The following is a 24,019-nucleotide window of genomic DNA, read 5'->3' on the forward strand; positions in this document are numbered from 1 at the left end:
GGAGTGTCCGGCCGACCAAAATGACCCCAAGAGCGCAGTGACGACTCATCTAAGATGTCACAAAAGACCCCACAACAACATCCAAAGAACTGCAGGCCTCACTTGCCTCAGTTAAGGTCAGTGTTCATGACTCCACCATAAGAAAGAGACTGGACAAAAAGTTCCAAGATGAAAACCGCTGCTGAGCATAAAGAACATAAAGGCTCGTCTCAGATTTGCCAGAAAACATCTTGATGATCCCCAAGACTTTTGGGAAAATACTCTATGGACTGACGAGACCTTTTGGAAGGTGTATGTCTCATTATATCTGGCGTAAAAGTATCACCGCATTTCAGAAAAAGAACATCATACCAACAGTAAAATATGGTGGTGGTAGTGTGATGGTCTGGGGCTGTTTTGCTGCTTCAGGACCTGGAAGACTTGCTGAGATAAATGGAACCATGAATTCTGTTGTCTACCAAAAAATCTTAAAGGACAATGTGTGGCCATCTGTTTGTGACCTCAAGCTGAAGCAAACTTGGGTTCTGCAGCAGGACAATGATCCAAAACACACCAGCAAGTCCAGAAAACTATATATATATATATATATATATATATATATATATATATATATATATATATATATATATATATTCTGCTGCAGAACCCAAGTTTGTATATATATATGTATGTATGTGTGTGAGATTAACATGGACAGTAAGTTTTATTTTAATCCCAATGATATCAATTACATTGGTTTATTTAATTAAATAATTTATTTGATATTGGTTTATTTAAGCATCTTTTTTCTTAAAGTTCACTTTCTATGTTTTACAACCTGAGTTTATCTAGTCATGTTGCAGGAAACTCAGAAATCAGTGCCCTTATGAGTGCCAGAACTCACAATATACTGATTGACCAGTTAGGAAGCACGAGAGCTGATTTCCTGCTGCTGACCAACTTTATGGAGATGCAGATTTAATTTTCCAACAGAACTTGGCACCTGCACACAGTGCCAAAGCTACCAGTAAGTGGTTTAAGGACCGTGGGATCACTGTTCTTAATTGGCCAGCATACTCGCCTGACCTTAACACTATAGAAAATAATTGTGAAGAGGAAGATGTGATATGCCAGACCCAACAATGCAGAAGAGCTGAAGGCCACTATCACAGCAACCTGGGCTCTCATAACACCTGAGCAGTGCCACAGACTGATCGACTCCATGCCACACCGCATTGCTGCAGTAATTCAGGCAAAAGGAGCCCCAACTAAGTATTGAGTGCTGTACATGCTCATACTTTTCATGTTCATACTTTTCAGTTGGCCCAGATTTCTAAAAACCCTTTCTTTTTATTGGTCTTAAGTAATATTCTAATTTTCTGAGATACTAAATTTGGGATTTTCCTTAGTTGTCAGTTAATCATCAAAATTAAAAAGAAATAAACATTTGAAATATATCAGTCTGTGTGTAATGAATGAATATAATAAACAAGTTTCACCTTTTGAATGGAATTATTGAAATAAACCAACTTTTTGATGATATTCTAATTATATGACCAGCAGCTATATATATGTTCATATGCTTTGTTTGTTTTTACACATGTTCAGGTTCATTGACCACAGAAATGAAAGTCGTAAGTCTTAATTAATCGAATCATTACACACTTTACGTAATTGAGTGTATTAATGCTGAAGACTGAAACCTCATCACCAAAAGCAATATTCTCTGTGTGTGTGTGTAAGAGAGAGACTCTCACCTATGTCACTCTCTCTGTGGTTCTTGATCAGCTCTGCAAGCTCAAAATTTCCTGCGATGATGGCCACCTGACACACAGTATTATAAAATTAATTCAGGTACAAGAATAAAAAAAACATCAGTACACATGCCACTGAACACACAATTCACTCAAGAGAGCATATTTTCTCTTCAGGCTGGGTTTGAATGCATTGTATTGACCATTGTATTGCTCTTATTACGTATCTACTCAGGCTTATTTTACATAGGGGATTTATACAGTACATACTAGCTCAGGAACTGAATAGACCTTTAAAAGTTTTACAGGGACAAGAAGTAAAAAAAAAAAAAAAAAAAAAAAAGCCAAACAGGAAGCAGACCTACCTGAAACGGAGTTTGGCTGTTGTAGTTCTTCACCTCCTTATCAGCTCCACGAACAAGCAGCACACGTACACATTTATCCTGGAAGAACAAACAAAATGGTGAAATGTAAAAAAATGGAGCAGGACCTTAGAAGACTTTCTATAGTTAACATTCACCACAGACCTGATTGTAGAGAGCACAGATGTGCATTGCTGTGTTTCCTGATGCATTCTGGGCACTCATATCGGCACCATAAAACAGAAGGTGCTCAAGATGCTGGACATGACCATGTCGACAAGCCTATACACACACACGCACACACATACACACATACACACACACAAAAAGAGTTAAACTTTTACAAATCATTTAGTGATGAGATTATAAAATGTTATATTATACAGCATACTTTGAGGCTCACAGACATTGCTCACTTTGTACATGGATCACTTTTAACATTTACATAAGTTCCTATGCCATGATATTGATATACACAGACTTTCCAATTTATTAGTTACACATGATAAATACTGATCAGCCAAAACATTAAATTCATTAAGTGAACTGAATGGGGGGCACGGTGGCTTAGTGGTTAGCACGTTTGCCTCACACCTCCAGGGTTGGGGGTTCGATTCCCGTCTCCGCCTTGTGTGTGTGGAGTTTGCATGTTCTCCCCGTGCCTCGGGGATTTCCTCCGGGTACTCCGGTTTCCTCCCTCGGTCCAAAGACATGCATGGTAGGTTGATTGGCATCTCTCGAAAATTGTCCATAGTGTGTGAGTGCGTGAGTGAATGAGAGTGTGTGTGTGCCCTGCGATGGGTTGGCACTCCGTCCAGGGTGTATCCTGCCTCGATGCCCGATGACGCCTGAGATAGGCACAGGCTCCCCGTGACCCGAGGTAGTTCAGATAAGCGGTAGAAAATGAGTGAGAGTGAGTGAACTGAATAACATTGTTTAATTGTTTAAATCATTACAGTGAGAACTGTCACAAGTTGGAATATATTAGGCAGCAATTGAGTCAGTTCTTGAAGTTGATATGTTGAAAGCAGGAAAAATGGGGAAGTGTTAAGATCTGAGCAACTCCGACAAGTGTAAAAATTGTGATGGCTAGACGACTGGGTCAGAGCATCTCCAGAACTGCAGGTCTTGTGGAGTGTTCCCAGTATTTGGTGGATAATAGCTACCAAAATTTTCCACTGGACCAGTGACAGGGTCATGGCACCCAAGACTCACTAATAAACAGATAAAGTGAATGCTAGCCTGCCTGGTCTGATCCCACAGAAGGTGGGATCTGTAGCACAAATTGATGAAAGTGTTAAAAATGGTTATGGTAGAAAGGTGTCAGTACACACAGTGCATCAGAGCTTGTTGTGAGTCAGTTAAAGCTGTTGCCTAACCTACAGTTGAAACCAGATATTTACATACACCAGAAAAAAACACAAAAACTTTTATTTCTTTACTGTCATACATTAAATCAGAGTAAACTTTTTCTGTTTTAAATCAATAAATATTAACATATTTTTTGCATTATTTGCATTTGTTAAATGTCAGAATCGAGCGAGGGAGAATTTTTATGTATTTTTATTATCACTTTCATCGAAGTCAGATGTATACATACACTAAGTTTATCGTGCCTTTAAACAAAAAAAAACTCCAGATGATTCCATTCTGAGCTTAAGAAGCTTCTGATAGGTTAATTGATTCCATTTTTGTTAATTGGTGGCACACCTGTGGATGCATATAAAGGCACACCTCAAACAGAGAGCCTCTTTCTTTGACATCATGGGAAAATCAAAAGAAATCCACCAAGACATCAGAAAAAGAATTGTTGACCTCCACAAGTGTGCAATTTCCAGATGCCTGAAGGTCCCACGTTCATCCGTTTAGACTATAATACGCATGTACAAAAAAACATGGGAATGTACAACCATCATACCGCTCAGGAAGGAGACGGATTCTGAGTCCCAGAGAGGAACGTATTTTGGTGCGAAATGTGCGAATCAACCCCAGGACAACAGCAAGAGATCTTGTGAAGATGCTGGCTGAAACTGGTAAGACAGTGTCATTACCCACAGTAAAAAGAATACTGTACCGCCATGAGCTGAAAGGTTACTCTGGGAGGAGAAAGCCATTACTTCAAAACCACCATAAAAAAGCCAGACTACAGTTTGCAACTGCACATGGGGGAAAAAATCTTAATTTCTGGAGACATGTCCTGTGCTCTGACGAAACAAAAATTTAACTTTTCGGCCGTAATGATAAACGGTATATTTGGAGGAAAAAGGGCGAAGCTTTGAAGCCTCAGAACACCATCCCAACTGTGAAGTGTGGGGGTGGTAGTATAATGTTGTGGGGCTGCTTTGCTGCAGAAGGGACTGGGGCACTTTACAAAATAGATGGTATCATGAGAAAAGAAAATTATGTGGATATATTAAAGCAACATCTGAAGACATCAGCCAGGAAGTTAAAGCTTGGGCACAAATGGGTCTTCCAAATGGACAATGACCCCAAGCATACCTCCAAATTAGTTACAAAGTGGCTTAAGGACAACAAAGTCAAGGTATTGGAGTGGCCTTCACAAAGCCCTGATCTCAATCCCATAGAAAATTTGTGGGCGGCACTGAAAAGGCCAGTGCGAGCAAGAAGGCCTACAAACCTGACCCAGTTACACCAGTTCTGTCAACAGGAGTGGGCCAAAATTCCAGCAAACTATTGTAGAAAGCTTGTGGAAAGATACCCAAAACGTTTGGCCCAAGTGAAACAGTTTCGAGGCAATTCCACCAAATACTAAGGAAGTGTATGTATACTTCTGACTTTGATGAAAGTGATAATAAAAATACATAAAAATTCTCCCTCGCTCGATGCTGACATTTAACAAATGCAAAAAATATGTTGATATTTATTGATTTAAAACAGAAAAAGTTTACTCTGATTTAATGTATGACAGTAAAGAAATAAAAGTTTTTGTGTTTTTTTTCTGAAGTGTATGTAAATATCTGGTTTCAACTGTACATTTTACTTATACGAGATAAAATGGGGCCAATGTATGTAATCCAAAATACATCAGGTTACATAATCATGGCCACCAGATGGCAGAGTAGATTTGTGAAATATGAAACTATAACTTCATTTATTACTCCTACATCTAGTCAGTTCCAAAATTATGGGAATATTCATCAGCTGTTTATTAAAAGGTGTAACATTTATCAGCTCATACATTCACCCGTTCCGGTGGGATTCTCAAATCTGATTGGTCAGAAATCTGATAGGTGTAGAGAATTTTTGTATAGCAGCACAGTCATATGGACAGTAGTTCTGACTGTAACATAGGGTTATTCTAATACAATAGTTCTAATATGTATCATATTTATATTAACAGTTTATACGTATGGACAATCCGCATAATCAGATGTTTGCATACAATGATTTTATTCACACATACAAATTCGCTATTCACTGTACTATGAAGTGGCCAGTAGGTATACCTACAACTGAGTGTCATGATAACTTTCCATCAGTGGGTAGTGTGACAAGCCTCCAAAATTGTTTTCTTGCTGCTAAAATGAAACTTTATGGAAGGAGATTTGGTGTATATTTATAAATTCAGCAATGTGTATATGCATTATATCATATGAGATGAAGGAGAAGCAGTGTGTCATCTTTGCTATGGATCGCATGCACTCTAACTCTCTTCACTCCCATTAGTAAGTGCACCAAGTCTCTCTATATTTGCAGAAAGTTTAAATTTTCTCAAATTTCTTCCGTTACTGGACACATCCATATCTAGTCACTCATGTCGCCGGAAGTCAGCAGCTCTCTGAAAATGAATAATCTCTTGTCACTGTGAGACTCTATAGGCATGAATGTGAAGTGTGAGGTGTCATGAAACTCTTGCAGATTCAAATAGAATAACAAAAAGATCTCTGAGATAACACCAGGCAGTCAGTCAAAATATGCAGGCGGATTGGTCATGGTCCCATGGCCAGGTAATTAGCAAAAAGCATAGTCAGGCAATGTGTGTGTGTGTGTGTGTGTGTGTGTGTGGTTTTTTGTTTTTTTTGTGTGTGTTTTTTTGTTGTTTTTACAAAAAAACAATGGTCCCACTGAGAAATCAGTACAACAATGAAAGGCTTGGTAACAGACAACTTGTGCGGCTGTTCATGAGTGTGTGGCATTGACTGATGACTGAGAAATGTGTGTGTGTGTGTGAGTGTGTGTGTGTGTGTGTGTGTGTGTGTGAGTGTGTGTGTGTGTGTGTGTGTGTGTGTGAGTGTGTGTGTGTGTGTGAGTGTGTGTGTGTGTGTGTGTGTGTGTGTGTGTGTGTGTGAGAGTGTGTGTGTGTGTGTGTGTGTGTGAGTGTGTGTGTGCATGTGTGTCCAGGGTGTCGTTTGAAGGCAGCTGTGTTTGCCTAAATTGCCTAATTGAGTACAGAGATGGCAGTGATGTGAAAATAAGACTTTTTAAATAAATGTGCTGTAAAAGATACAAACATTGATATGGCTGTTTTATTTATTTCTTTGACTGCTTTATCAATACGTTCTGTGGTTTGTCATACCAGTAAAGCTCATTTGAATTGAATTGATGGAGAGAATAATGATGATAGAATGACTATTTATCACAGATTTATCAACATTACTCAGTATAGAAACTCATTTTTCTCTTGAATGTTCCACAACATTAAACAAAACTAAATGATTAAAATGCATGAGATGTTACTCATTAATAAATGAAACACTGTAATGATCAAATCGCTGTGGTATCATCAGAATAACACACTGTGCTGTTATACTAAAGTAATACTTGTCCTCCAGTACACTTGAGCAAAAAGGTAGCAGTGTAAGTAAACACAGCAACGTTAAATGTCGAAATGTCAGTCTGGATTTACTCTCTACTGGCCTCATACACTCTGCACACAGGCCATCTGACACATAGCTTCCCACGATTATTAAAAAGATGTCATTTATATTTGCCAGCATTTATTGGTCCATTGTGATAGCATTGAGAAGTTATGTGAGGTTTACGGTATCCTAGATCTTCATCCCAGTTACTTAAAAAATTTGATGTTATCTGTACAGTGCTTTAAACCCTGAATGTTTTCACAAAGCAGATTTATAGAAATATATAGAGTCAGGACAGCAATTTTACATTTATAAACTTATCCTTTATAAACCAGACAAAGGTACAGTAGTTGAAGCAAAGTAAAACTCCCTGAAACGATATGAGGAAAAACCTTACTTACTATGAGGAAGAACCAGACTTAAACAGTAGCATAAACAGTGCCATTAAAAATAAATCTGTACTAGATGGTGTGTAACCAGGAAATTCATACTAGTTTTAATATGAAGTCTATTTTGTGTAAGTTATCAGCTGTGCACTGATATAGACTAAATCCTTCTTCAGTGTTTCTAAAACTGTCCATGTTAGTGAATATGAAGTTCAATAAATCATGCTGGTTCATTCCAGCATAATATCTCATGCTGGGTTCTTGGCAGCATCAAACTGTCCAATCATACAGTAGCTAGAGGTCTCATAGACAAAACTATACAAAAGGACTATTTACAATGCTTACACACACACACACACACACACACACACACACACGCACACACACGGACAAAATATGATGGAAGTCAGTCTGTAGGACTGATGTCCCACAAGGAGAAGGTTATCAGCTTCAAAACATTAACATTTAGTGTTTAAAGGTTCCGACACACAGACAGACAAAGCGTAGCTTTCTCACAATGGCACAAAGGCTTCATTCACATATAATGACTCATTCATAAAGAAATAAAATCTAAAGTCTTGTCTGTTTTTTTGATATTTTATAAAATATGTAGCATTGTTCTCTAGCATTTTCTGTGTATAATGCAGAGGTATTGTCATATGACATGGGTTGAAACACAGAAGTGCAGGTGGAGAAGGTTTTATTATACACTCAAATTGCAAACAATCCAAAAACACAAAGGCTTAATGAAAACAAATTGGCAGCAAACTGATATTAACTAGGCCTGGGTGGGTACACAGGTCAAAAAACACGAGAGCTAAACGAGAAACAGGTGACAGGAAACAAGACTTGGTATAACAGGATTGTGAGGATATGAGCCTGATACTTGTCTGAACACTCACTCACTCACTCACTCACTCACTCACTCATTTTCTACCACTTATCCGAACTACCTCGGGTCACGGGGAGCCTGTGCCTGTCTCAGGCGTCATCGGGCATCAAGGCAGGATACACCCTGGACGGAGTGCCAACCCATCACAGGGCACACACACTCTCATTCACTCACGCAATCACACACTACGGACAATTTTCCAGAGATGCCAATCAACCTACCATGCATGTCTTTGAACCGGGGGAGGAAACCGGAGTACCCGGAGGAAACCCCCGAGGCACGGGGAGAACATGCAAACTCCACACACACAAGGCGGAGGCGGGAATCGAACCCCCAACCCTGGAGGTGTGAGGCGAACGTGCTAGCCACTAAGCCCCCCATATTTAATTTCATTTTTGGGTTTGTTTCAGTACATTCCAAAAAGAACCGGAAAGTTCACTGGATGCTGACAAATGCTGTCAGAATCTTTTATAAAGCTGGACATGCTTGGAGTTCTTCTGGTTCCTTTAAGAAGCATTTCATTATAATGATTAAATGATTTCCCAGGAAGATATTCGTTTAATAACCACAAAGAATGATCTTTCGAGAATGACGCAAAACATTATTTTTGGAGACCCCACCACATAAATCCTTCCCTGTGCACAGAGATCTGTCCTCATAGGCTGTATGGAACTGCAGGTCAATTAATAAAAGAATTTCTATAGTTTGTACAAAAATATTATAGAAATATGTTTTTATTCTGGAGCTCAGTAAGGCAGTGTTTAGGTCAGCTGGAACAAATCACTCCACAAACTAATAGTGCATCTAAAGTTTATTAGTAAACTTGATCTTTGTTTCATGAGCCGGGTTGCCAGGTAAACTATTTTGGACACCACCATTTTGGACATGTGCACCACTGTTAACTTGTAACAAAGACAGAGTAAAAAAAGGAAGAAAGAAAAAATGTGTCTATTTTAAAGAGGTTCATGTGTCCATGCTTCATGACAGCTGTTCAATTAATATGATGCACATTAAAATACTAGCATGAATTTGCCTATAACCCTGCCTGAAGCTGGTAAGCTGTCTAAAAAACATCAACAACAATAAAAAAAAAAAATCATGCACAGTTTGAATCGGTTGAATTCTGAATAATCATATTCACTTCTACAGTGTGAGTGTGAGAGTTATGAACACATGTAAGACACACACTGTTATTCAGATCATATTTGGTTGGGAAATGCCAAACCTTTCTCTGATTTCTAGTGGAAATGTGCCTGTGGCTAACAACCCTCTCAGCTGGCACATGACTAATCTTCAGTGATGAAGTGGTTGAAAGAATGTCAGTTGTTTTTTGTTCAAATTACATTGAAACTACCTTTAATGCTAAATAATTGCACAAAGGATAACAAAATACTTATAAATGAACATTGAAATTGAACATTGAAGATCTGTACATTGAATCAACATATTATCTATAATAATTTTTGGCCTTAAAATGTATTATTATTATTATTATTATTATTATTATTAATAATAATAATAATAATAATAATAATAATAAAATATTTTAAACAAAAGACACATCAAAAGTCAAATTTTATATAAGGGCTCCTGTACATGCATATGACTCTGTGTAGACAAAAGAGAGAGCGTGTAAGAGAGATTTCATTTTATACCATGACAAGTTAAGCCAGTAAATAAAAATGGTATGACATAAAAGCATGATGTTGATACTTGGTAGATTAAATGCTAACACCACAGTCTGGTAGGGTAAGAAACAAACAATGTATGAAAACCTAGTAACAATTCAAACATTGATGTAGTTACTGTAATTGAGACATGCAGACTGGGCTATAGTAGAGATCAACCAGAGCCAATCGGCCCTATACGCTCACTACGCAAGTTGTGTAGGGCCCCGCAAATTACACAAGGCCCTGCCTCCCCCTGCCTCATTTTACAGCACGTGTTAATGTTTACTGTTTAGATGACAAAATGAAGCAGAGCTATCCATCTGGCCATGAAAAGAGAAAAAAGAAACAAAATGAGAGTGAAATATGAGAACAGCAATCATGTAAACTTGTGTTCTCTTCAAGCTTGATGTCAGCAAGAGCAAATAACAGTAAAGTTATGTTGATGTGATTCTGTCTCTAGTCTCTATCTGACTAGCTAAATTAGCTGTGCAGTGCTGCCAGACACGAAAAGGATTGACATGAAGACTTACAGCAAGATTACAGATTTCAAAATGGTCGAATACCGAGTATATATTATAAAATATTCCATTCAATAAAGATTTGTTTATACCTCATTCAATTCTGTATTGTTTTACTCTTTGACCGAGAGATGGAACAAACCTTTTTTTAAAAGGAGGGAGGTTTGTAGTGGGAGCAGTGGGGTGTCAAGTGTGAATGTGTGACAAATGGTTTACATGGCTCACGGGTCAGGTAGGAGGGCCAATTAGCAGAATTTTGCTTAGGGCCCCAGGGAGGTCAGGATCGGCTCTGAGATCAATTAATATTGCCCTGGAGCAAAAAATCCTCACTCTCAGCAGAGTTATAATAGATGTGCCGTTTATACAATTACAACTGCATTACCTGCCTGCAAATTGTTGTGAGCCTCAAAATCAGTCATTACATTATCATTATGCTGATGTGACTGAAAACAAGGGGAAAGAAAGTGACTCATAATCAGTTTTTCCTCTACCACTAGGGTGCACATGTGGCATATACGTAGTCATCCTCATGGATAAATTGAATATAGCATGGTTAATAAACCAAACCCTAAGTACCATACCAGCAAAGTATTTTAATAATTCTCAGTAGAACTCAGTAGAAGGTATTTCAGTTAGAATAGCAAGATAGTAGGTCACACATTAAAGGACCGCAGCTACTACTGAGTGAGCTGCATTTTCCAATTTAATTATTTGGACATTTTGTAATTATATTTAGAATTTTTCCCCTCGAGACTTGAGGCTTGACTTGCCCTGCGGTGCATCAGTGTTTTATTGCATGCAGTAATCAGGGTTAATGTGCTCTGGCAGAGAAAAGAATGACCCTAAACAAATTAATGTTCTAAAATAAAATACCCAACAAAGTGAAGAGAAAATACTTTCTTGTTTGCTTTTATGTTGTATGGTGATAATAACCTTTATAACACTTACGATCAATATACCTCACATATATTAGTGAAGAAGAACAAAAATATAACATTTGACATTTATTTTTTTTTGGTACTTTCAACAATGATTGTACTATACCAGAGGTCAAAGGTCACCTGATGAACTTCGTGCCAGCCGTTCTCATCTTGGCAGTTGATGCTGGCATGCTCATGGAGAAGAAGCTCACAGCAGCCTGAGTCTCCACCGACCATGGCTGTGTGATACAGTGCTGACAAACCACGGCTGTCCTTATAATCTGGTGACGCTCCCAACTCCAGCAGAGTCTGACGGGAAAGTAACGATTGTGTTATTTTTTTGAGAATCTTATTTGTACCACAGTCTCTCCCTCATCTTTCTCTGTACTAAACCATCAACATAAACAGTATGAAGTGTGTGAATAACATAAACACATATAGAATTGAAAAGACATTCAAATGATGCACCACTGTATCACAAAATGTAAACTAGGCACTACATGCAAAAAGAAAACTCAATACTTGAAGCAAATGATTAAATTAAATGAAATGATTATCGTACACTATCTTGCTGTGAATTTTACCACATCCCAAGGTTGTTCTACTGAACTCAAACCTTTTGACTGGTAAGGCCACTGAAGATAACCGAACATAATGTCAAGTTCATGAAACCGGTGTGATGGTGGAGCTCACACAGTTGCCAACAAACATCCCAAAATTGTTCCTCACTCAACTCCCACTGGAGTGCTGAAACAGCAGTGTGGACAGTGAACATCTGCAATATCCCTCACCAAGAAAAGGAGAGAGATTCATAGAGCATGGCAAAGCTGAGAGGTAAGCTGTCAGTTGCTAGAATCAGTGTTGGTTGAAGGACACGAACAATGCTCCCTTCTTTTGACGCAGCATGGTATACAGTATACACAGTAGGGTACGCAGTATACTCAGTATCCATCCGAGCACAACCTCTGCCCTTCCTTACCATTAGTGTGTATTTGTTGTTAGCCCGAGCTGCTCGGTGTAAGGATGTCATGCCATCTTTAGCTCTGAAATCCAGATGAGCTCCTCCATTCTTTAACACCTTAATGATGTCACCCATGTTCTCCAGGTGAGCTGCGGATGTCAGAGGTGTCTCTGTTCAGGACACACACACACACGTTCTAGACAGATTGTCTAATGGATCGGAGAAACAGGTGTGGTGAAAACAAAGTGAAAACTGGGCAAGCATAAACAGATCAATTTCTTAGTATCATCAGAACGGAACTTAAATGGGTGTATACTTTGTCACAAACAATTATAAATGAGAGTAAATTTTAAATGAAAGTATATAACTATATTTACTAACTAATGGTAAACTCAAAACAAGTTCATGCAATAAGGAAATGTCAATAAAGCAACCAGTCAAATGGGTGGAGACAAGCTCATAATCAAACTCAAAGACTCATATTGCTGAGTGCATCATAGTGATGTGAGTTGCTACGTGTACTGAGCGATTTCTCTGCCCGCTGGGGGTTTGCTTCCTGACAGATCCACCTATCTATGCTCTGCTCTAAAAACGCCTTCCAAATTTCCCTTGAGCGATCCTGCCCCTCTGGGCAGAATGTCCATTCAAACCCTATGCAAAAATGTTAGGCACTGTCTGTTATGCTTGCATCTTCCAGCAGAACATGGAAGTAGACATAGGGCACTTTGAGAAGGTGTTGATGAGTTGTGGACAGCCTCATCAAGGTTAGATGACAAGTCTGAGAAGGGGTCTGTGGACATAGACCCTGGGGAGGCTCTACCATAAGCCTCAGACAGGAGTATGATATATGAAGCCAACTCATCAGCCTCAGGCATTAGCTGGATTTGGTAGTCTGACTCTAGCCAACAGAGAAGGCCACCTCATCAGCCTCGGGCTAGAGCTCAGGTAAGGAGGCCACCCTGTCAGCCTCTGCAGGGAGCTGTGCAAGGGAGGCCACAGTTGTTGTGGTGAGTGCTCTGTCAGCCTCATAGCCCAAACCCCAATCTCAGGAGGCATATGAACACTGCCATACTTCCCATGGAAAGGTTTCTTGTGATAACCTAAAATTCTACCCACAGGACAGGTGGATAAGCAGCATCCACAAGAATATCATTCACTGCCTCTTCTCTAGTTGTACACCAGCCAAGATCACCATATAGGCTTCTAGAAGGCATTGAGTCTATATCTAACTAAGGAGAGCTCTATATACGACCAAATTGAGTACAAATGATCAAAGTCTTTACTCTGTCCCAGGAAGTTCAGTCCTTCATGGACAAAGTTGATTGTAAAACACATACAAAACAGGGGCTTCTATTAACCTTCTGTTTTCCTTTGCCAAAGAAAATATCAATTTCCTTCCAACCTTAAAACTTTTAAACTAATTCCTGAAGACCCTCCTATGCCATGAGAAGAAAATATTGTTCAAACTATTATGACTCATTGGACCTACTCTATGCTTACATTTATTGTCCCATTGCCATTGGCATTCCAGTTCAAGCTGGTAGGTGCAGACAGGTTGCCTCATCTGATGGCTACTAGAATCATGATACTTTTCCAAGTCAGCACAACAAACTCCTTTGTGCTCTCAACCAATGAGCAGGCTCACAACACCTACATGCTAGCTATTACTAGCTATCACATAACCTTGTGGATAAATCTATTTACCCTGTAGCCTTCAGTGAAAATGAAACTTCAAAGCCTTTTGGGCTGTGGTGTGTAATTCGCATTGGTATTTAAGCTGGAGGGCAGCCATTTAGAGAGCAACTGTTTATTACTATGTGTGTAAGGATGCTTCATTCTCTAAGCAAACATAAGACCACTGCTAATTGTAAGTGTCATCATTTTAGCCCATTGACTCATTTTTTGACAGGCCACTCAAGGAGGAACATCTATTCCCTATAGGTTTTATTAAGGTGTCAGTAAAGGACATCTGTGCTAATGATACTTTGGTGTTACCTGCACCATTCCAATCCAAGGGTGAGTCCCATTCCTCAAGCCACACTAGTACACATGCCCATCCCTATCTATTAAAAGGTGTCACAAAATGGAGACTCTTATTAAAGTAATGTCAAATAGTACAAAAACACTAGCCACTTATATTCAATAAACAGGCACTGGTCAGGGTTATGGTTTGGGTTAGGGTTAGGTCAGGTAATCAATGATTGGGAATAGGTGAATCTTGTTAAAATTCCAGTGACTGAGAATGAGGCAGTGTGTGTGTGCGTGTTTCAAAGTGGAGTCCATGTTTGTAGGCCAAGGCATGAGGGGATGTGGAGATTGAGAACTGGATTAATTTAACACAAGTGGTGAAAGAAAATGATATTTACATAAGTAGCTGTGGTTCTTTGACTGCCATTTACAGTATAATCAATAGGATTCTTTGCAAGACAAAAATGTTTCAGGGTTTATTTGTTGTATGAAGTATTTATTGTGAATACTGCATAATACCTCACTACCTGATGTTAATAGAATATTTCAAAGAGTTGTTCATTTGGTTATACAAGATTGAAAGGACCACAGCAGTCCTATGTAGCATTCAACCTAATCTTGATAATTCTTGAAGATTTTAAACAAGTGGACTTGAATGAACTCTTACTGTAAGAAAAATGTATTAGATAAAACACAATAATACACCTGTAAATTGTCTTGCAAAAAGTTCTACTTGTTAGATCCATGCGGTGAAGAGGGATGAAAAATTTAGCAGTGTCACTGTGTAGTGAATCAAGTATTACTGTGTCTTATATATTACTGTGTGTGTTTGAAGGGGGTGTACCTCCTGTATCTGAATCGTGGTAGTTCGGGTCAAGTCCTTTATCCAACATTTTAGAGATTTTCTCTGACTGGTGGTTTTGTATGTAATCCATAAACTTCCTCAGATTGGCCTAAAGTAAGACAGACAGATAGATAAATAGATAGATAGATAGATAGATAGATAGATAGATAGATAGATAGATAGATAGATAGATAGATAGATAGATAGAGCAAGAGAGACTTTTCCTGTATTTTTCGGGCCAGTTATAAATAGGTAACAGAACAGCTCCCCATACACATTTTAAATAAAATCTGGAAGAAACAGGAGAAGTAAAGGGAAGCAAATGAAGGTCACATATGATTCATATGATCACATGAAATATGAGCTAATATTTACAGACAGTGCGTTCAGAAAGTATTCACACTGCCTTCACTATTTTCAATTTTGTTATTTTGCACACTTATAGTGCAATCATTTAAATTCATTTTGTTTTCTCAATAATCTACAGTATGGCTTTCACTCTTCTTTAGCTATCAGTGTTGTTAGTGATGATCAAATCAAGATTATTAAATCAAGCACACAAAAACAAATCCATCTAAATATAAAAAAAATAAATATCCATCTATTTTCTGTACTGTTTATGCTACAAAGGTTTGCAAAGAACTTGGAGGATTACCGGGGGACACGGGCTGAAGGCAGGGGACACTCTGGAAATAGTGCCAATCCTCACTAGTGGTTGCCACTCCTCATGCACCCATTTATACAATATGCAAAATTTAGAGAGGCCAATCAGCCTACAAAGCATGTCTTTGGACTGGGGAAGAAACCGCTGATGCACAAGAAGAACATGCAAACTCTATGAACACATGGTAGAGACAGGAATCAAACCCCCAAACCAACGTAAGGAAAACATGTGTATATATACGAAACCTGTATAAAATTATGTTTGATTATTTGCGTTCACTAACAAAATTGGTGTACTGTTTTCCTGTTTTTCCTGTGTACTGTAGCAGAGGTTGTTTTTTAATGAGGCAGTGGTTTCATTGTGCTGGTTACAGCAAATTGCATAGGGAGTTGACCTATCTTGAAATTTTACCCTACCTTGACCCACATTTCCCTTAGACAGTTTAATAACAAGGTGCCATAGTGAAAGCAAGATATATCTGGCAACAATCAAGGTGTAAACACAGTAAAATATACATTTTGTCTCTTTGTTTTCACAGTTTATGTGAAATTATTTAACACATTTACTTTAAGGTATTAACATTTTTACAACATATTTTACAATATTTTAATTTTGTACAACAGCTTCCGTGTAACAACTTCTGAAACTTCTTTTACTCCTGACATCAACTGTGAAAGTTATACTTATAGCCCTGGGAAATTATAAATGTGAATAGTGAAACCTATTTTAAACCAGAAGCCACATGCTGCACATAGCAAGCCAGAAATCACACCATAACAGATTTCAGTTCACACCATAAATCAAAAGTGTTAAATAGATAAACCATTGAGCAATAGTTTCTTTTTCTTTTTTCGGTCAATATTAATAATGTGCAAATATCTGAAAACTGCATGCTGAGATTTTAATATAAAACATATTTTCCCCCTTGCACAAGACTCTACATTAGATGTATTAGCTGGAAATATCTTCACTGCTATGCCCAGTGGCAGGTAGCACTTTCACAGAGTTTGGAATTATGACCAACTGATTGGACTGCTGTTGCTACAGTAGGACCATATACTGAAATATATCCCATGTTCATTTTGACAGTAGGCCTAGACTGCACAAGGAAACATCAGTATGATATTGTGTAATTTAGCATGCTATTTGTGTAAGTAGCAAAAATAGCCTTCCTGAATTTCAGACATGGTTATTGGTGTAATGACCTTAAAGTGCCATGGGGCATGTTTTTAACTTACCTTGGTGTGCAATTTGGCAATTTGCTTCTCATCTACGTTTGGTTGTTTGTACACTCTGCTTTTATACCGAAACTGTAAAAGAGACCAGAGAACACTGCAGTTGTTTTAAAGGTATTAAGATCCAATCCAACTGTTAACCATACTATAGCTGCTCTGTTATACCTGTAGCTATATCTGCTATAGCTCTATTACATGTGCGAATATAATTCAAATGTAGACAGAAGATTTAATGATTTTCAGTAAACCCCTGCATCATGTAAAGTTGCCCTAACTGCCCTAAAGGAAATTGCCCTAACAAAATGAATAAAATATCCAACTACACCCCTTTCCCTCCTCTCAGCCACTACCCTTCCTTACATGAGCTGAATGCCCTTATACCAGCTATTTATGTCAAACCCTAATATATCATTGTAGTATGGTATTACTACTACTAATAAATGTTATTATATGTAAGTAAAGAAGTATTTATTTTGTTAATTAGTATACTTAGTATGCTGCATTTATTTGTACATCAAAAGTATCTGGACACCACAAACGAACAGTATTAGTACTTTGTTGCAAAGCCGCTGTTGGCAATCATAGCTCTGAGGTGTTTATGATAAGAAGTAATTAGTATTTTGTAGCACTGAGAGTTTTTGCAGCAAAAAGTGTTAGATTTTGTTTAGTCTGACCACATTACATCAGTCGAATATGCATAACTGTACTTATATATATATATATATATATATATGTATATATATATATATATATATATATATATATGTATAAATAAATTATTTGGGTATAGTTACTGCTATTCCTGGGGTGGTAAAACACGATTTCACTTTTCTAACTTTAGCTAGTGTGTAATGTTCCTGTTTGAGCATAAACAACATCTTCAAAGTTACAACGTTCAAAGTTTTAAGCAAGGGAGATATTTGCTTTTAAAGAAATCTATTTCTAAGGACTACAGCAAACGGCCGGTAGGGACTACACGACATTCCTCCCGGGTTGCTGACGTCACTAAGCCCAATATTTACATAAACCCCTCCTCCGAGAATATTAAATAAGACTACTGGTAAAGGTAAGGGGCGTGACGTTTCTGAAAAACGTGCACTAGGTGGTTAGCGAATCACAACACACTGGGCAACAGCTATCCAATCTAAGCCCTTTGCTATTTTTGAGGGACTGGCTTCATAGAACCCGGAAAGCATCAGACCGTTTTACAAGGAGGGACAGAGCAGTGTAGAATAAAGGTAAAATATATGAAAAATAATGCAATTTTTTAAAAAACGAAGCATGAACACATGTTACAGTGCACCCCCACAAACACAATCAAGCTTTCGAAAAAACGTTTTACCACCCTTTAAAGTATTCCTGCTGCTCCTTTTTAAAATTTACATCATTCCTAACAAGAATTCCTTAAGCAATTTGCACACTTTTTTTAGCATATACATTTATTTTGCTTTAAAAAATATATATATGTAAAAAAAAATAAAAAAACAATAAAAAATATAAAAAGTGTCCAAATATTTATTTCCCCTCAGTATACATAGTGTTTTTATACAGTTATACACAATTTTTCCATTTTTACCTCCAGAGTTGGGATGTTTTTGCTAGCTGCTTGTGGATATTCACTGAGCAGGCGTTCTTCATCCAGGAACTTTCCATCTCGGCCATCACTGGCTGGCTGGAAGAGGCCGTAGTTCAGCACGTCCTTTAAATTCTGACTCAAAGTACAAAGGATCTGTTGCTTTGCTGCCCAGACTGTCGAGTCCACATCAAACCTCATACATTTCTGTTTGGGAAGAAAATACTGTCATTTCAGTTTCCTGTCATTATAATTTCTGAAACTACTAAATATATAGTCCAGCTGGGTTTTGGATATTGGGAGAAAAATACAGAATCTATAGGAAACCTAAACTCCAATAAAACAATGATAAAACAATGTATGGGGCTGTTAGGCAGCATTATATGTATTATACTGTATGTATCATTATTCTTTTTGGTTAGCAATACTTCAGAAATAATAAGGCTGTTTTAGTAATATAACACAAATGAATGTCAAATGAGAGACTGGAGTCAATAATCCCACCAAGGTCTATCACTGCACTGCTGATTTAAGAGTTACTACATAACTTACATTTACATTTGCAGCATTTGGCAAATGCCCTTATCCAGAGGGACATACAAAAGTGCTTTGAAGCCTCTATCATTGAATACATCACTACTGGTTTGCTAGGCCACCGATTATTTTTTTTTTTAAACAAACAGGGAAAGATACTGAGCTTACGTCTACCTGCATGTAGCCCTAGTAAAATGATTTCTATCTTATAAGCATCAAAAGTCTTTATTAAGTTGGTATCTGGTATCTGTAGTTATATATATATATATATATTTCACTAAATGAGCAGAATCTCTCATCTCATTATCATTCTGCTACAGATATGTGAAGAAAAAGTACAGTCATCTTCGATTAGGTGGTCCTCAACAACCTCTATAGACAAACCACATAACCTCAGGTGACAACAAACACTGCAGATTTCAATATGTAGTTATTTTTCTCCAAAAAAGTAAATCATTATGGAGAAAGCATGTGGAAAAATAAGTATACCCTTCCACCTCAGCAATCTGAGAAAGTTTAGAAGGCCATCTCCAAACAATTTGAAATTCACCATTCTTCCGAAAGAAAAAAGAGTGTTGGCAATTGTAGAGCTACTGTCTTATTTAAAAAAAAAATTCATTTTCTATATTTTACACATGCCTGTGTGTAAAATTGAAATACAAATTGATTTTGAATTGAATAAGTGCTACTGTATATTTGAATATGGTGTAGATAGTGTCATATATGGCTTGGACTGTTCCTTGTCTGGACACCAGTGGGACATTCTGTCAGGCTTTGTTTTGTTTTTGTATTTGTTCTTGTTATCCCAGCATTTGAGTCTGGATTTTACCTGTAAAGACACCCTGTTTCCTGACAAGTAGAGTTGAACTGTAACTGATAACTGTAAGCCAAGATGTTTTTTTAAGTGTTTTTATAGTTGCTTTACTTGATAACATTTCAACACTTCTCCATTTGCGTTAATACCTTTTCTTCATCATCTGATCAAAGTCATCTGAACAAATCCAAGTGAAAAAGATCCTTCTGTCACCAAGACACTTTTTTACTAAAAAATGTGAAAAAATAAAAAAGTCTTTCTTGATTGAACAAGTGAACACTTTTCATCTAAGGCTCCAGTGACTGTTGAAATGACTATAATTTTTTCTCAGTGTAATGGGAGTCTTTGGCGTGACTATCCCATTTGCAGAGAAAACAGTAGTGTTTTGTGTATCTGTATTAAGCAAGAGAGCAGCAACCATTAAGTCATCACAAAGCTTCCACTGATGCTTGTCATAGTTAACATCTTATACCACCGTATACATTGACCAACTTACACATTGATGGCAAAACACTTCCATTATGCAACAACAATGCTTTAAGACTCTCTAATGACACACTCCATTTATCTGAAACATGAATAGCTCCAGCATGGTCTAATTGCAGAAGCGGTGGTGAATATCTATATTTAACTGGGATTTGGTTCAGGTGATAGTAAGATATGCAAGGATGAGGATCCCCTCTTTTTTCTGTATGAAGAAAGACTCAGTTGAAGTAGAATTGGAAGGTCTGGTGTAACCTTGCTGTTGTGCTTCAGAGATGTACTCTTACACAAACATGTCTTTAGTTGAAGTCAGTGGGTAGATGTCTAGGTGGCATAGGAAGGAACCTGAAAGCACAATGTGTAAATGCTTTGTAAGGAGGTAGGGTGAAGGACGTGGTGTTTTTGGACTCACTGGAACTTTTGAAAAATTATTGTCAGAAATCATTTTCTGAAGTATGGATTCCCCACAGTAATAGCAGAAACCTCTTTACAGAGTATTTAGATTTTTTTTCCTGATATATAGGTTAATATGGGTGATTTACATGGGCTCTGGAGCTGGAGGAATCTCATTGTTGATGTTGGCAGGAACAAAAAGAAAACTCAGAGTGGAAGAGCTTGCCTTGGAAATTGGCCAAACTGATGACGGGTCTAGTGACATCCCGCTGTCACAGCAAGCCAACTCTGTGATCACGTTCCCTATCAGAATCTGGTGGAAGGTAGAGATGAGTGCAGGTTTGATCTGTCTGATTCAAGTAGCCAATCTGTGAAACTCTAAGACATATTTAGTCGCTGACTGTTGGCTGTGTTGAAGGACATGGGAAGTTCACTTGCTTTTCACTGCCATAGGTAGGGTGAGGAAACATGTTTCAAATCAGTTCTGTGGAACTCTGTCTTATGACTGCATAATATCTCATTCATCTGAATAACAGTAGCCAACTCAAGTGCTCTTCCAATGAGTAGCAAGTGAGTCGCCTTGTCTTTGGCTGACTTGATCTCTCAAGCACTTTCAAGAGTTCTGTAGTAGTGTACCTTGACATTAGGATTACCATTATATTTGTCAGGTTGTGCAACGAGAAGGCGGTTACATCATAGAGGTGCTGTCATGTAGGAAGTGAGGTTCATTATTCAATGTGAGTTCCATTAGGAATCTGGTGATTTTGAGCAAGTCCTTGACTGGAGATTGTGCAAGGGGCTGAAGGAAATGTACTCAAATGCAAGTTTGGGACTTTCCGTTATACTGGAACGAAATAATTTTTTTTGTATTCTGTCTCAACTATCAAATTTATTTCAACAATGTTTGACTGTTGAAACATTATGTAAAGTATCTAAGATTTTTTATACTGTATAATACAGTATATTAAGAAAAGAGCAAATTAACGTACACAGGCAATTTCCACATGCAGATACCTACTGTATTGTATATGCTGATATAAAAGTGTTTATAATTCAAATTGTATGTTTATGTAAGAAGTTTTTTGTCCTCAAATACAAACACACCATGAAATTCGGTTCTCAAATATTCAGATACCCAGACAGCCAGCCTGCCACACACAGACACACACACACATACACAGACACAAAACTCACCGTCTGCTGCAGATCTGGAATAATGACCCTGATGACAACTGTATTGCCCTGAAAGTCCTCCATGAAACTCAGCTGCATCTCAGTCGGCACTTTTATACTCTCATAGATTGCGTCCTCTTTAGAGCTCCCAGAGATGGACTCATCAGAATAATCAGAAAAGCTCTGAGCCATTTCATCCTCACTGGATGTAGGACTCCGTGGCATAGTATAGGACATACACTGCAGAGACACACACACTTTTATTCAGTTTCTAATATAATTACTTTCTAATAATAATAAAATTAAATTCCATTTTATTTCTGTAGCCCTGGACATTTAGTTGTGATTAAACGTTGAACTTACAATGGAACCTAATGTGATATAAATAATTTTCCTTCTATAACTGTGCACTATATGTTCAAAACGTACACAAAGAAATTAATTCTAGTTTTAACATGAAGTCTTTTGTGTCAAATACATCAACGGTTCACTGATGGGGACTTAAGTACAAACTAAAAGTAAATAGTTCATATCTATTGCATTCCACTGCCATCTTCATCCACAGTAAATGTACCTTAGAAACTGAAGTTGAAATAATGACAAATTCATTATGCTCCACATAAATAAAGGCAATCACAACAAACTATAAGATACCAAACAAATGCATGCTTTATAAATTGTTGCTCAGTTGCTTAAAAAGCAATAATGTCTGATTAAATCTGCTCCTTGTTGACAATAAACGTGTTGGGATGCTGTTTAGCATAATTAGTATGCATATACAATTATGAAGAGATTTGCAGTGATTAAGACTCGAAAAAATCATGCAAACACAGAGTATTAAAATATGAATCCACATGATTAGAGAAGCGAGTATGCTTACAGGCGTTCTACATGATCTAGGATTTACAAGGATCCATTTCAATATACTGTATTATTTTAGGCATCTGCTCATGGTGAAATCTAAAGAATCTTTTAGTTTGTATAAGCTATTCATTTTTATAAAGACACTAACAAGCTGAAGATGATATTAAATTATTGCTCTTTTTAGTTTGTGTTTTGTATACACAATCAATTAGTCCCTTTTAAGTCAATTTCTGGATTGTAAAGGTAATCTATTACATTAGAAAGGTTTTTTGAGCATCAGATGTCCACTCAATTATAATTTCTGTGCTTTTTTGTTCAGAATGAAATCCTTGGAGCGGAATGTTATTCTCTCTCATTTCTTCTTTTATCCTCAGTCAGTTTGAATTGTGTAATTGGAAGAAAAGTACAACTGCAGAGAGGCTGTAAATGAAGTGTGTGTGTGTGTGTTTGTGTGTGTGTGTGTGTATCTCTTCTCTCGCATATATACAGTAAATCTGTGGGACATGGGAACAGTTTGTTACAGGTACAAGGGTTCAAGAGTTCATGACTGAATATGACAATAGGAAACTAAAGGAGTCAGACAGATGCCCTGATTGTTGGAAGCAAAATGAGACTGTAGCAGTTGGGGGCATGATTTTATTGGCGGTCCGCAGTTGGGGGATGAGATATGGGTGCAATAATTGTTGTGGCACACCCAAAATCTGCATCCTTGCTGCCTGTAATCCTTTTTAATAGCAGGCTGAAAATGGTTGAGTTTAGGATTTCTGGGCTAAAGAGTGATTCAAGTATTTTGATTAGGAGTAAATTGACTAAATTTGATGTCTATATGATTACTTTTTGTCAGGATGATCAGGACTGCCAGGTTGTCTAAGAAAAGATGAAACTGATCATATATTAGATAGCCAGATATCTGATAAGGTTTACTTTAGGCTAGCACATGTGAAAATAGAAAATACTGAAAAGATTTTGTTCGTGGAAACAAGACCAGACATACACTACAAGGAGGGAAAAGGGTCTGGTGGTTTATTACATTTACACACACACACACACACACACACACACACACACACACACACACACATACACACATGCGCGCACACAAAAGATTAAATAATAGTGATAGATTTGTATGTGTGTTGTTTTTGCTCTATCTCTGTGACTCATAAGACTGGCCAAAGGTCAGAGCTCACTGTCTGACATTCTCTTTTTGCT

At 37.6% G+C, this 24,019-nt stretch overlaps 1 protein-coding gene across 1 annotated transcript in view; it reads right to left on the minus strand.

Moving 5' to 3' along the window:
- The window catches only part of LOC132851036 (SH3 and multiple ankyrin repeat domains protein 2-like), a 112,786-nt gene that overhangs the window by 62,911 nt on the left and 25,856 nt on the right, over window positions 1-24,019 (minus strand). Inside the window, exons 2-10 of the mRNA XM_060877606.1 lie at window positions 21,965-22,183; window positions 18,550-18,753; window positions 16,977-17,048; window positions 15,075-15,183; window positions 12,281-12,432; window positions 11,443-11,610; window positions 2,261-2,377; window positions 2,099-2,176; window positions 1,737-1,803 (exon numbers count right to left, since the gene is read on the minus strand). Coding sequence (XP_060733589.1) covers window positions 1,737-1,803; window positions 2,099-2,176; window positions 2,261-2,377; window positions 11,443-11,610; window positions 12,281-12,432; window positions 15,075-15,183; window positions 16,977-17,048; window positions 18,550-18,753; window positions 21,965-22,180 — 1,183 coding nt within the window. The 5' untranslated portion in view covers window positions 22,181-22,183. The remainder of the gene's footprint in view (window positions 1-1,736; window positions 1,804-2,098; window positions 2,177-2,260; window positions 2,378-11,442; window positions 11,611-12,280; window positions 12,433-15,074; window positions 15,184-16,976; window positions 17,049-18,549; window positions 18,754-21,964; window positions 22,184-24,019) is intronic.

Source organism: Tachysurus vachellii, chromosome 9, assembly GCF_030014155.1.
Source record: "Tachysurus vachellii isolate PV-2020 chromosome 9, HZAU_Pvac_v1, whole genome shotgun sequence".
Taxonomy (NCBI): Eukaryota; Metazoa; Chordata; class Actinopteri; order Siluriformes; family Bagridae; genus Tachysurus; species Tachysurus vachellii.